At 47.5% G+C, this 13,663-nt stretch overlaps 1 protein-coding gene across 1 annotated transcript in view; it reads left to right on the forward strand.

Annotated features, from left to right (window-relative positions):
• The first annotated feature begins 8,028 nt into the window (after window positions 1-8,028).
• BCL2 (BCL2 apoptosis regulator) overlaps window positions 8,029-13,663 on the forward strand; it is a 96,868-nt gene continuing 91,233 nt past the window's right edge. Inside the window, exon 1 of the mRNA XM_058038330.1 lies at window positions 8,029-9,809. Within this exon, the coding sequence (XP_057894313.1) occupies window positions 9,225-9,809 (585 nt within the window). The 5' untranslated portion in view covers window positions 8,029-9,224. The remainder of the gene's footprint in view (window positions 9,810-13,663) is intronic.

Below are 13,663 nucleotides of genomic sequence, written 5' to 3' on the forward strand. Positions count from 1 at the left end.
ATTTGCTGTCTTGTCTCTTGTTTTCTTGGTCACCCTTTAAGATTCAATTTAGGCTTCGATAGTCTTTTCCATTCCATGTAGTTTCTAATGACTGTTTGCTTTATATACAGATTTATTATAATTTTCCTTCTAGTTTACTTCACCAAGGTGTTCACGTGCAATTTAAATAGATTTAATATTTTAATAAGGAAAAATATATAGGTGAATAAAGTTTATTTGCTGTGAAAAACTCTAGGCACTTTTAAATGGTAAAGATATATAGCGTTATTTGTAAAAAGAAACTTTGTGCTTATTGCGACATCATTTTTTGTGCCAGAACTGTAAACTAGTTTTCATATTTTATATTTCTCAAAATAAATGGAGAATCGACAAAGCTTGTAACTTTTAACTTCTTTGAGAGGATAAAGAGTAATGGATAAATTTGTTTGCAGGGCTTTGGTGTGGTGGGGTTTTACTTTTACTTTTTTTTAAACTTTTTTTTAGTTTGGGTTTTTCTTTTTTTGAACCTGAGATTAGCTCACCAGGAGTCTCTTAATTTTTAGGACAGCAGAGGAGGCAACATGTTCTTCCATTTTAGCAGCTTAGGGCAGAGGTAAAAAAGGATGTAAAAAATTTGAGCATTGTCAGCAGACCCAGTGTCCTCAAACTATAATGAAAGTGAAATTGAGTTGACAAAACCTGCCTTTGTTGCTGGAGGTACTGCCAGTATGTAACCAGTGCTTGTGCTCTCTGGAAGTGCTTTTGAGAGTCCTGAGGAGCCAAGCGATGCTCATTCTTCCTAGTGGAAAACAATAGAAGTAATGGTTAGGACAGATGTCTTTCTGTACCAGCACTGAGCACGCAGCTGTGTAGAAAATCACTGGATTATACTGGAGTTCTGTGGTAGGAACCACAGGCTTGAGTGTGTAGCTTGCCCCCAGCATAATAGTGAGGAAAAATAGTGCCAAGATACTTATTCTCAAATTCAAAATCGCAAATGCTCAATCTTTTAAAGAGACATTTGTATTAAATTATCAGAGAGACAGAATCAAAGATGGATTGAAGAAAGCATATGCTGTCTAAAATGCATTCCTGGTGTTAATCTTTTAATTCCCCAACATTCTAAGGTTTTAAATGTGAGAAGGCCATTTTGCAACTGGAGCTCCTGTTTTTTTCCACTTCAGTACAAGTAGCAGGCCAAACTAGATTTCTCCTCAATCTTTTTCATAATTTAGCCTTGGAAGTGAAATAAGATTGTCTTGTAGTTCCATTTAATTGGGTTTTTTCCTGCCCAGCCAGTACCGGGCACGCTGTAGAGTAGGTGTGTGCATGATTGTCTGTCAAAAGCTGGTAGTAAAAACCTCATGAAGTAATTTCCTTTCCTCTGTCATTGGAGGGAGACTTCAAAAGGTGTCTGTCTTGCCATGCCTCTCATCCTCTCTTTCACTACTTTCAACCTAAGTTGCTCTAAATTGGTGGGAAAGGTGGTGATGGTCTCGGTGGAAGGAAATAGTGCTGGTAAGATTTTGGATGAAACTCGAACTGACGGAAGTAAAAAGTGAAATTTTTTTTTTAAACCAGAAAGATGCGTATCTAATTTTTGGAGGGGGGGTGGGGCAGAATCTAATTTGATGTGGGAGATTTGTTTCATAGACTTGATTAGGAAGGCTTGCTGTTTGGGGAAACCTTGATGAATATAATATTAAGTCTCCTCTGTGGTAGAATACCACCAATCCAGTCTGAAATTTTCTTTATTTAAGTTGAAAACAAGTTTGTTTTCAGCTTGGAGGGGAATCCCCATGTTAATTTTAAACCTTTTCAGTTCTAACTCTGAAGTTGATTCTGTAGTTGTGCTGCTAGAGCAACGTAAATAAACATAAGGGGCAAGAGCAAAACATGCATAATTAACACAATCATGCTACCAAGCACCAAGAATCAACTCCCTTGACCAAAAAAGGTGTTAAATCTATATCTATATCTGTAATCTATTTACAGACAGCAACTATAAATAATGTATACAAAATTAAGTCTAAAATTAAATTTTTAGTGACGTGGGCTACTTGCAGCTGAAGGGAACAGCCTTTCCAAAGCTAACAGGTGCTTCAAAGTTGTTAAAATTAAGTGTGTTGGTCTTTATTTCAAAGCATTTACTCAAAAATGTTTTCCCCCCTTTTTACTTAAAGAAATTTTAACAGGTGTAATAAAAGTTTATGAATCAGAGATGGATGTTCCTGTTTGTCTAGAAGACTGTTTCAATTGCTTATTCCTTCGTGCAGAACCCGCCTGCTTTGCTCCTCTGCAGTTTCATCTGGGAAGCTGGTGTCCAATCCTTTTGCACAGAGCACAAAGACAGGGCATGGGCGGCACTGCCTCAGTCACAAGCACAGGTTGGTGTCTTGCGAAAGGTGACGAGACAGCTCAGCTCTTGTGAAGGCAAGACCCTATTGCCACATAGAGAAGTGCAAGAGTACTGCCACAAGAGATGTCAAAGAAAGAGATATCCAGGGCTGTTTGCCTCCTTCCAGTCCGAACCGTGGGGCCTATGGATCCTGACAAGAAGTGAAGATGGTTGAGGGATGAGTACAGTAAAAGGCATCTGAAAGCCAGGAGCTGTTTGCTATGTTGGACCCTAAGGATATTATCCAAGTATCTCATCCAACTGCCTTTCCTGATGAGCGCAATTAAACCCCATGAAATAAACCATAATTGCAGGTTGGGCGTGCTTTAAGTGTTTTACAGTAGCATTATCTGCTCTGTAAGCGCTTCCAGCCAAAAAGGATCCACTCCACACCTGCAGCATTTGCAACACCAGCAGGATGAAAGGCAATCTCCCATTTCAGGAATGCACTCTGAAGAAGTGAGGAAGTTTGTTCGGGTTAGCCTGCCACCATCCTGGTTAAGAATGAGGAAAATATGCATCCAGGCTTCATGGGTAGTACCTTTTCCTATGCTTTTTTTCATGCAGAGAACTGATTTTTAAAGCATTTTATACATCAGCTGCTTCCTAGGCAGCAATGCTGGGTCACACATTGAGCAAACCAGCTGAGAGAGTCTAAGCAATAAATGGTAGCACTTGATAGCAGAGAGTTATGTGCATCCATGCAAGTCTCTACAAGAATATGGCTTTCAAGACATTTCATCCAGCTTGGCAGAGATACCATAGATCCGTGGGTACTGTGGTCTCACGGACAGAAACAAACATGAAAGGTCATGTGGTTGGTGGTTAGTTTTACTCAGGGTGAGTTAGAAAGCTCTTGCAGGGACAAAGGCATGCAGAGTAAATGAATGCTGGCATGAGAGGGAGCAGCACTGAATGCCTGGAACTGAGGGAAGCAGGGCCATAGTGGGTGGCACAGACAGACAAATACCTCACTGGACACGGCACCAAAAAGCATTTACAGAGCCATTGGCTGTGCGAGGAGCGGCTTGGTGATTTGCATATGTGCAAATTCCCCACCTGTGGGCATGATCTTAGTGGACTCTTTCAGTAAAGCCAGTATTTAAGCTGTGCTACAACACCATAAGGCAATGGACCTCTTCTGATGTCATAGGTGTATTTACCTATATTTCTCTAAATGCTTCTTTCAGATCACTCAAATTTAGTTGTTGGGCTTTTTGGTTGGTGGTGATGGTGGTTTTGATTTTTTTTTCCAGAATAGAAAACCCATGCAGATTTTCAGAATAAAATGTGGCAATGTCGTTGCTCACTGTGAGTGCAGACACACATCCTGCTTGTTTTGTGCCTGCTCAGGCAGGGCTTTAAACAATCATTTGCTTCTCTCTTATCTTCCCTGCACATGAGCCAAGAAAATGAAAGGGTGGCAGGTCACCAGGAACCAGGATTGCTGCTGAAAGCCTGTTGATGTTAACACAAAGGTACAGGGAAAAGGTGTCTGCTTTCAGGTTGTTGGGAAGTTTGGAGTTGCCAGACATAATAAACTTTTCTACATCATTTGTTAATAATGATGTAGCAGGGGGCATCTGGGAGGCCACTGAAGAAAGAGCAAGCTTTCCAGGATCCTGTCTGGTCAGTTGCCCAAGCATGGATAAGAAAGCCATCTCAAGAAAATACTGCCCCTCATGCTACCAGACCTGACTGATGGCTGAATGGCAATGCTTTCACCTCCCTTTAGTGTCAAAAGAGCTTTCTGCAGGTGAGCTGCTGCTTGTATTCCTAATCAAGTTCCAATTCTTCGTGCAGCTAATTCTTCTAAGTCTGATTAACTTTGGTGGGCTGGCTCACATAAAGGTAAATGTGTGTGGAAGGACTTGCAGGATCAGATCTTGAGCAGTCAGCATCTTACTCTGCTACCTAAAGGCCCCATGACTTTATGCACTGATTGCATATTCCTTAATAAATCCTGAGCTTCTCTTGCCATTTCTTCCATCTGCCTCCAAAACCATATTGCCTTTGTTTTGGATGTCTTCTTAACTGTTGTTTTATCCTGCTGAGCTCAGACAAACAAGCAAGGTGAAAAGCAGTGCTGTGATGCAAACTCGTGACACTGTAATAGATGTTTATCACCCATTCAGGTAGCATAATTGCTTTTAAGATGCCGCTCCCTTCAATTAGAGCCATACAGGTCAGATGCAATGCTTTTGACGCTTAATGTTAAGAACAAGGCTTCAAGTGTGCATAATTTTGTTTTGCTTTTTTACAGAGTCCCAATTTGTCGTTCTTCAAGGCACAGTTTTTGTTTCCCGTGACTCAATGCTAATACCCTTGCTTTATGCAAACACTTCCTGGGATCTTTCCCTTGTGTTTTTTATATTTTTTGGTACAGTCTCAGCTGTGTTTGGTGTTAGCAAGCTTTCTGGTGAACCATAACCACTATTTTCCTATTAAACTTTTTTTAAAAGCTGGGAGCTATCATTCCCATAACAAAGTGCTGAATGTGGAGCTGATGAGGAAAAAGCATCATCACTAAATCCCTTTCAGACAGGGTATCTCATAAAACTTTGCTGTACCTGTTTCCATCAGGAATCAGTTATAAATTATGAAAGTCTTATTTTACTGACTGTGTCCTCAGTACACTCTGTTCATTTAGCTGCCCTCACTTGTATTTCAACATGCAAAATACCTTTACATACCATAAAATCAGTGATATTTTCAATTCCTCCTTACAAAATCCCATTGATTTTATATGAACTTTTTGTATCCGTCCCACACTGATTTACTCTTTGGGTTTTAAAACTGATCATGCTAGGACTTCATTGTGGACCTAGAGAGGGTTTCTATGTTACTCAAGATCTCTGTCTGATGCATTTTCAGCTGCAGGACCAATTGCATTAGATTCAATCACCAGCACAGTGACAGACTGAATGAGCATCCAGGTTGGTTTTGGCAGTTCTGATTTCCTGTATCACTTGTTCTATTTAAACCATGGAAGTGGCTACATGGAAATGTCAGGTTACTTTCAGTTTTGAGGGACCTGTTGTTCTTTGTTCTCTTGCGGTGAAAGAATATGAAGGTGATGATGTTACTTGGTTGACAGATCCCTTGTCTGCATTTCTGCCATCAGAAGCCATCCCTCAGCTCATTGCAAGCACTTCACTATGCATGGAGATGAGATGAGCTTGTGGTCTATCATTAAACCATGCTGTGAGTTACACACTCACCCTGGTCAGGTACAGCCCTTAGTCCACGATTTCACAGAGCATCATCAGTCTTATCTGAACTCATTTCTTTCGCTGTCCTGCAATCTCTGTCCCTCTTAAACCCCCAAGAACTCAAACACCCACAGCCAGCCCCGTTTCACACAGGACGGATGAGAGGGCACCGCCTCGCCCCCGCAGTTTCCCGGGCGGGTATGTGGCGAGCGAGCTCCGAGCTCCCTCAGGGCCTGAGCGGGGTCCCGGGGCTGTCGAGGCCGAGCTCCGAGCTCCCTCAGGGAAGGACGGAGCGGGGTCCCGGGGCTATCGGGGCCGAGCTCCGAGCTCCCTCAGGGAAGGACGGAGCGGGGTCCCGGGGCTGTCGAGGCCGAGCTCCGAGCTCCCTCAGGGAAGGACGGAGCGGGGTCCCGGGGCTGTCGAGGCCGAGCTCCGAGCTCCCTCAGGACGGAGCGGGGTCCCGGGGCTGTCGGGGCCAAGCCCGAGGCGAGCGGCGGCCGCTGGGTGGCAACAGCCGCCCGCCGGAGAGGAGAGAGAGCAGGGAGAGGAAGAGGAGACAGGAAGAGAGGGAGAGAGGGGAGGATGCTGGCACTAAGTATGGTGCCGAGTGTCTCCCCGTGCCCCCCTAAAAACAGACGCCAGAAGGGTCAAACACCCTGAAGGCCTCCTCAGGCACCTGAAAAGGCGCTGTTTCGTACATGGCAGCAACCAATTCCTCGGTGCGGCCTCGAAACAAAACCCTGGATCACCCAGGGCGCAGGTGAGCTCCGTTTAGGGGAATCCTTCTCGTTTGGACGCGGAGAGTTCCCCTTCCTCTGCTGGAGGGACAGCTGCTCACCCTTGCCACACCAGTGCCATTTCCTCAGAGGAGCAGCCACCCTGTGAACCACGTGTGACCGCTCCGTGCCTGAAGGAACCATCTCTAAAAGACTGGGAGGGCAGGGTGCGTTCATTCCCAGTGCCCCCTGTCCAGGAGAACTCTTGGTCACAGCTTTGTTTATGCATTTTATTCCTTTTAGTTTCGGGGTAGTTTACAGATGAGATTATCACCCTAATCATCCTTATATCGACAAAAACTGGAAGAATTTAACAAACATCTCTTTTCCTCTCCTGTATTGAGCAGAGAAAGGCGCCGGGAATGTCCTTCTCCCGTTCGGCTTGGCATTTCCCCGGTATTCCCCCATTTCAGGGGGGGCAATCCCAGCATTACACATCCCTGGCCCCCAGTGTCGCGGCTCGGGATGGCAAGGGGGCTGAGCCATCGCTATTTCCCAGCTCTGTGGGTTTAATCTGCTTTAAAGGTTAACTCTGCTTCTTTGGTCAACTCCAGATTGACCTCATCTTCAAGCAGCTCCTCAATGCCGCTCTTCAATGTAAAAAATTTCTTCAGGCCGAGGCACAGGGACAAACCTGAGCTCCGTTTCTACAAAAAGTCCTAAAACCGAACTCCCTGCCTGTCCCTGAACACGGGCCGGAGGGCGGCCTGTGCGGAGCAGGTGTGCGGGACCCCGCACGGCCCCATGGAGGGGGGCACCCGCACGGCCGGGCCGGCGGCATCGGCAGCGCACCGCTCCGCGGCCGCGCACAGCCTCGGACCAAAATGCACGGAGCCCCGCACGCCTGCAGCGGGCCACTTTGCTTTTTAAAAAGGTGCATTCGGGCTTCTTCTTATTTTTTTTTTTTTTTTTTAATATATCTCCCTCCCCGTTTCAATTATTAAAAAAAAAAAAAAAAAAAAAAAGAATCCGCGCGGGGCGGCGGCGGCGCTGAGTGGGACGCGCTCCGCCGCGGAGAGCCGGCAGCCCCGGGCCCGCCGCCGCTTGCTCTGCACGGGCGGCGGCGGCGGCGGGGCCGGCAGCAGCACCTCCCACGGCCCCGGAGCCCGCCGCCCCTCCGCGCCCGCCGCTCCGCCGCGCTCCGCGCCTCCTCCGCCGCCCCGCCGCCGGCCCCAGGCCCGCGCCGCGATGGAGGGCGGGCCCGGACCGCGGGGGGCTGCTCTCCTCCCCCCGCCGCCGCCTATTTTTTTTTCTCTTCTTTTTTTTTCTTTTAAGCACCCCCCCTCCCCATTTCCCCCTTTTCTTGAATGAAGCGTGAGGCGGAGCTCTAGGAAACCACCGCGCCCGGCTACGCCGCGCGGGGCCGGAGCCACCCCTCGGGCTCCGCTCCTCCCCGCCTCTCCCCGCCCCCGCCGCTCCGCTCCGCTCCCCCCGCCGCTGCCGCCGCCGCCGCCGCCGCCGCCGCCGCCGGGAGAGCTCCCCGCCCGCGCCCGCCGCCGCTCGGAGCCGCCGCCGCCGTCCGGAGCCGCCGCCGGCAGCAGCAGCGCGGAGCGCCCGGAGGAGCCGCCCCCGGCCGGCGGGGTGCGCGGGGCTGCGCGGGCGGGCGGGCGGGCGGGCAGCGGCGCCGCGGCCGCGGTCCCCATCGGCACCAGTCACACCGCACACACGCCCCGTCCGCGCCCCTCTTCGGCAGCGCCGGGGGCTCTTCCTCCGCCGATACAAAGCTGTTCGGGAAATGGCAGCAGTCAAAAGCAATTTTCCTTCTTTATTTTCGTTTTTTAATTATTTTTTGCGCTCTTTCCTGTGAGAAAGAATTAATTTCCTAAATACATACAATTTTTTTTTTAAATTTTTAAATTTTTTGGGTGTGTGCGTGCGTGTGTGTGGAAGCACCGGGTTCCTGCGATCGGTGTCTGAATGAAACTACGTAAATGCATATGTCTGTACGTTGCACTGGAGGGAAAAACAGAGCACTTCTGCGAGAGCTTGGATTCAAATGTGGTTCATCTGGTCTCCAGGATTTTCCGTCTCTTTGGGGTTGTTCGCCTTCCCGGTCTGCGAGGCGGGATTTTCTGAGCTTTGACACATCTTTGGAGATGTCTGTTAAACAGGAGTCTGGGAAAAAACATTTGAAATCGTAGAATTTTTTTTTTTTTTTGCCCCTTTCCCATCCCCTTGTTGACTTGAAGCATCAAAGCAACCAGAACTTCACGCATCTGAAGACTTGTGATGTTTGGATTTTATTGTTGCTATTTTTCTTTTAGAGGAAACTTGACAGAGGAACATATTTATAGTCCAAGTAAGTACTTTACAGAGGAAATTTAGTTTGTGTAACAAAAAAACACAAAACCTAATGTTGAGGTTTCTAGCATAAAGTGCATTGGATTAACGTCCATCCAAGGCTGCTTTAGCAAATTGTGTTGAATTGCAGTTTTTACAGTGTGCGTTCGTCCGCTCCTTCGTGTCCGTGGTAGTCCAGCACCTAGGGGAAAATGCACCTGATTTTGAGTTGGTATAATATTTTTTAAGATGTATTTCAACACCGAGGAGGAAATGGTCCTAAAGTAAATTTATAATGAGTAATAAATGTGCACCTGGAAGTAAAGTATTTACAGCATTCTAATACCTATTTATGCCGTGCATCTCAAACCAAGGAGGAAACACTGAGAAGACAAAAGTACCTCCGAGACCCCGAGAGCTCCCCCACACCAGCATGAATGAAACCGTGTCCAATACAATAACTGGATTATAATTTTTGGTGTTATTAATTTTATTATTATTGGCTGCTTTACTTTTTTGGGTTCATCCTGCTCCTCTTCTTCCTCTCTCCCTTCCTCTTGCTGCTTCCTCGTGGGAATTATGGCTCATCCGGGGAGAAGAGGCTACGATAACCGGGAGATAGTGCTGAAGTACATCCATTATAAACTCTCTCAGAGGGGATACGACTGGCCTGCCAGCGAGGACAGGGCATCCCTGCCTCCAGGTCTCTCTGCTCCTGCTGCTGCTGCTGCGGTTGCTGCTGCTGGGACTTCCTCTGATCACACTGGGCCGGTGTCTCCGCACCCCGAGCCCCCCGGCTCGGCTGCTGCTAGCCACGCGCCCCCGGCCGAGGGGCTGCGCCCCGCACCCCAGGTCGTGCACCTCGTCCTGCGCCAGGCGGGGGACGAGTTCTCCCGACGCTACCAGAGGGACTTTGCCCAGATGTCCGGCCAGCTGCACCTGACGCCCCTCACGGCCAGGAGCCGCTTCGTGGCAGTGGTGGAGGAGCTCTTCCGAGATGGGGTTAACTGGGGCAGGATTGTGGCCTTCTTCGAGTTTGGCGGTGTGATGTGCGTGGAGAGCGTCAACCGGGAGATGTCTCACCTCGTGGACAGCATCGCCGCCTGGATGACCGAGTACCTGAACCGGCAGCTGCACAACTGGATCCAGGACAACGGAGGCTGGGTAAGTGCCCCGACTGCTCGGTTCCTTTCCCGTGGCTGGTGGGACCCCAGGCTGGGCAGTGCCCGGCATCGCACTCGTGACAGCAAAAGGTTTGCCCAGGGGGTGTCTGCAGTGAGATGTGCCAAAGCAGATCAGGCCTTTTGCCAGTTGTCAGGTTTCACCTCCATGCAGGGTAGGGTGGAGTGGTTTGAGGTGAGGAGAACTACTACAGCTTGTGAGCAAAAGGGGTGAGCAAAAGGGGTGAGCAAGGCTCTGTCTTCATCAGCGCTCTCCACTTTCCTGTGGTCTCCAGTTCTCCTGTACACCCTCACCTGCTGGCTGAACGGAGGCAGGTTCCTAGCCAAGGCAGGTTCCTAGCCAAGGCAGGGTCGTGCAGTGGGGTGGGAGGGGGCAGCACAGATGCCCATCCAGCTGCCAGGCAGAAGAGGCACACACACACATTTTGGCATGTCCCAGGCAGTGTCGGGACAGCCGGGGCCACCTGTGTGTGTGTGCCTGCAGTGTCCCTACCTGTGAGGGGTGATGTACCAGACTGGTGTGCAGCAAACATGGGATCCTGGTGTTGCCAGCAAGCAGGTGGCCATCAGTGACAGTGTCTGCATCTGAGGTTGTCACTGGAGTGGGGTTTTATGGGATGAAATAAGTCTAGAGTGAAAAACCTTTGTCTTGAGATGAAACAAAGGTGCTGGGAGACGTGTCTGTGGGATTGTTCTGGAAAATGAGTATTTGTTGTGATCTGATGAGTGGCTGTGTTTCTAGGGTAGAGATCACCTCTGTCTGGGGCAGGCTTCAGCATCAACTAGAAAGAGAAGCCTTCCACTGTGGAAAATGGAGAGCTTTTTCACTTGTAGTCAGTTAAAAGCTTTTCCTTTTCCTCTCTCCCTCTCTTTCCAGAATAAGTAACTGCCTTGAATTAGAAGAGTATTTGTTTCCTTTTTTCCTTTATTAGTTGGTGTACTGGAACAAAATGTGGTCCCAGCTGCTCTCCCACAAACCAAACCTGTTGTTGTATGTGTAGAGCTTATGATATTACTGTTTTGGAGGGAGAAATGGCTAAAGTTATACTGAAGAAGAAACCTGTGTTGAGAGCTGGCATAACTCACCTAGAAATGGAGGTCTGCTAGGTAGGACACTGGCAATTTCAGGTTTGGTCTCCTGTGAAATATAGAAAGCTGACTCAATTACACAGCACACCTTTAAGAGGTGTGTGTAGAAAAATGTAAATTACATGTATGTTTCCCAGTTAACATGTTTTTCAAGCTTGGTGTTTCTTAGCACCGGGTCTCTTGGTAAATCAGTGTTAGGCTAAATAATGTGCTGCCTGCATTGACCATCTCTGTTAAAAAATGAAGGTGTTGCCTTCCCTGCTGCTGAACCTGCCTGACTAAAGGGGATTCGTGTCCAGGGATGCAGAGGACATCTCCTGCTGCTGTAACAGAGGGAGCAAGGCTTTGGGGCCCTTTTCTCAGCAGGAATCCACACTGCGCACCTCCCAGAGGAGTGCTGCTGATCCCTGCCTACAAGTCACACTGGAGGCAGGATTATTCTCCTGCTCTCCTCTGCTTCCATCAAGAAGAAAAAAAAATCAAGATTCATGGGGCCAGAAGGGGGAGCAAAAAATGTGTGTGTGTGTGTCTGTGTGTCTGTGTATTATATACAAATAGGCACACATACACAGACACACACTTATGTATATACACACATACATACAGCATGGCTCCAGCACTTGGTTGTTGGGACCACACTTGGGAGAGGCAGGTCTATCCCCCCCTCCCCTAGTTCATGGATCACTACAGAGGGTTTGTTAGTGCTGTGGGGGTCTTTTTTCACAAAACAGGTAACTGGAGGGAAAAAAAAACCTGAATGGTTCAGGGTTTTGGAGAGCTTGGCTTGTTCAGAGACGAGCAGCTAAAGGGTTAGGGATTTTGGAATTGCACTTCTGGGCTGGGATGCCTGACTTGTGCGTAAGTCCCTCCTCAGGCTGGAAGCCCGTCTGCGGAGCTGGGGCCCTCGGTTCGCTCCAGAGCCAGTGAAGTCATTCTGTTGACTCCAGTGAGCTTTGGATCAAATCGTGAGCATGCTGGAGATGTATTGTCCTGTGGGTGTATTGTGTAAAGAGAAACATGAATAATGAATAAAACCGAGAATGTGAAAAGACAGGTGTGACCAGGCGTGATTGGCCAGAGGAGGCGAGTGCTGGAGCTGTTGCTCGATAGTTAGAAGTACAAGAAACTTGGACTGTAAGTAATCACTGCCTTTAAAAAGAAAGGATTCTTCTTATCAGTAGCCATTTAATTGTTTATTGAGGTTTCCTGTCAACAAAAGCTCCAGAATTTGGATGCACGTGAGGCTGTTTACTGTCTCTTGTTATTTGTAATGTACACATGGAAGATGTGCAAAATACTACCTGAAGGTGGCTTTTGCTTGTCTCTCTGATATATGGCTGGTTCCTTTGAGCCCTAGCATTATTAAACGCAGGCAAAACCTTATAGCTGGTTACAAAGAACAAAAGACTAACCTGAAGTTGCAAACACAGCTTTTGGGATCCTCTCTTCAGGCAGAAGAAATCAAGGAGGGCGTGGGGCAGTGGATTTTCCTTTTCTTTTTCTTTTCTTTTTCTAGATTTCAGGATCTGTCAGTGTGAAAGGATGCTTTAATACATGTGCTCGGTCTTCAACTTGCTTCTTGCACCATACCCCATGTATGAACCTTATTCATAAATGGCTCTTCCAGAGTGACTTTGTATGTGGTCATGCTTGGTAGGACTTCAGGACAGCCTCTTGCAAGATCTCCCTGTCATGCAGGGTGCTACGACAGGCAGAAGCCCTGGCTGCTGTAGCCTTCTCCTCCTTTATATTTTGGCTCCCTGGTAGTTTGTGGAGTGGTAAGTTTATTAGAGGCTGCACAGTTCCAGAGAAGAGAGTGTCACAGTTAGTCATGAGAGCGTGTTTTACACAGCAGGTAATTTGGGCAACATGAGCCTTGTGTCTCATGAATGGGCCTGTGTCTTACACTCAGGTCTGAAATTTGGTTGAGGTGTTTTTCTTATTTGTCTGTTTGGTCTGAATCCATTCTATAAGTTGGCAGTGTGTTTTCAGGATGTGAATTCTTTATATTACAAGAGAAACAAAGAAGGAAAGCATATCGAAGGGCAGGGTGGGAGGGGGATATAGCTGGTGGAGTATAAATTTTAGGCACTAGACATTGCTGATAATGGTGTCTGGGGCTGTTAATGCCCTTACAATACATGGCCTCATGGGTTTGTTCAAAACTTAGAAAAAGCAACAGATGGGGACGGCACGTAATCTGCATTATTAGCTTGTGGTTCTGGTGGCAAATAAATGCTGCTTTCAAAGATTTTCACTTTGGCCAGGATACCGCAATATTGTACTTTGGCCTGATAACATTTTAATTGTATTAAAAAAGAAAAAAAGAGGAGAACTAGCTCATCTCTGCAATTTTGTGGTACTTGGTATAATATATGCTTTCTGATTAAAAACTTAATGGCTTCATTTTAATTTCCAGAGCTACAGAAGGACTGGCTTGGCAGTGGCCTGTCGCACTTGGCAACTTTTTTTGATGTTGACGTGGGGAACACTGAAGGGATGCAGTTGGTGTGGGAGAAACAACTGCGTTTGTCTTGCAGTGATGGGTTCCCTCTTTGGGCACACAACCTAACAGACGTGGGAGCCATGCTTGGCTCTGGGCACTTCTAGTCCAGCATATGGCTTTCTCCCCAAGCTGTTCAAGAAAAAAACAAGAGCATGAGCACTACAGAAGGAGACACAGGCACCATCATATTTACATAGACATGTACATTTTGATATAAAGTATGAGAAGAAGCCCAGGTGAGA

Source organism: Melospiza georgiana, chromosome 1 (genome assembly GCF_028018845.1).
Source record: "Melospiza georgiana isolate bMelGeo1 chromosome 1, bMelGeo1.pri, whole genome shotgun sequence".
Classification (NCBI taxonomy): Eukaryota; Metazoa; Chordata; class Aves; order Passeriformes; family Passerellidae; genus Melospiza; species Melospiza georgiana.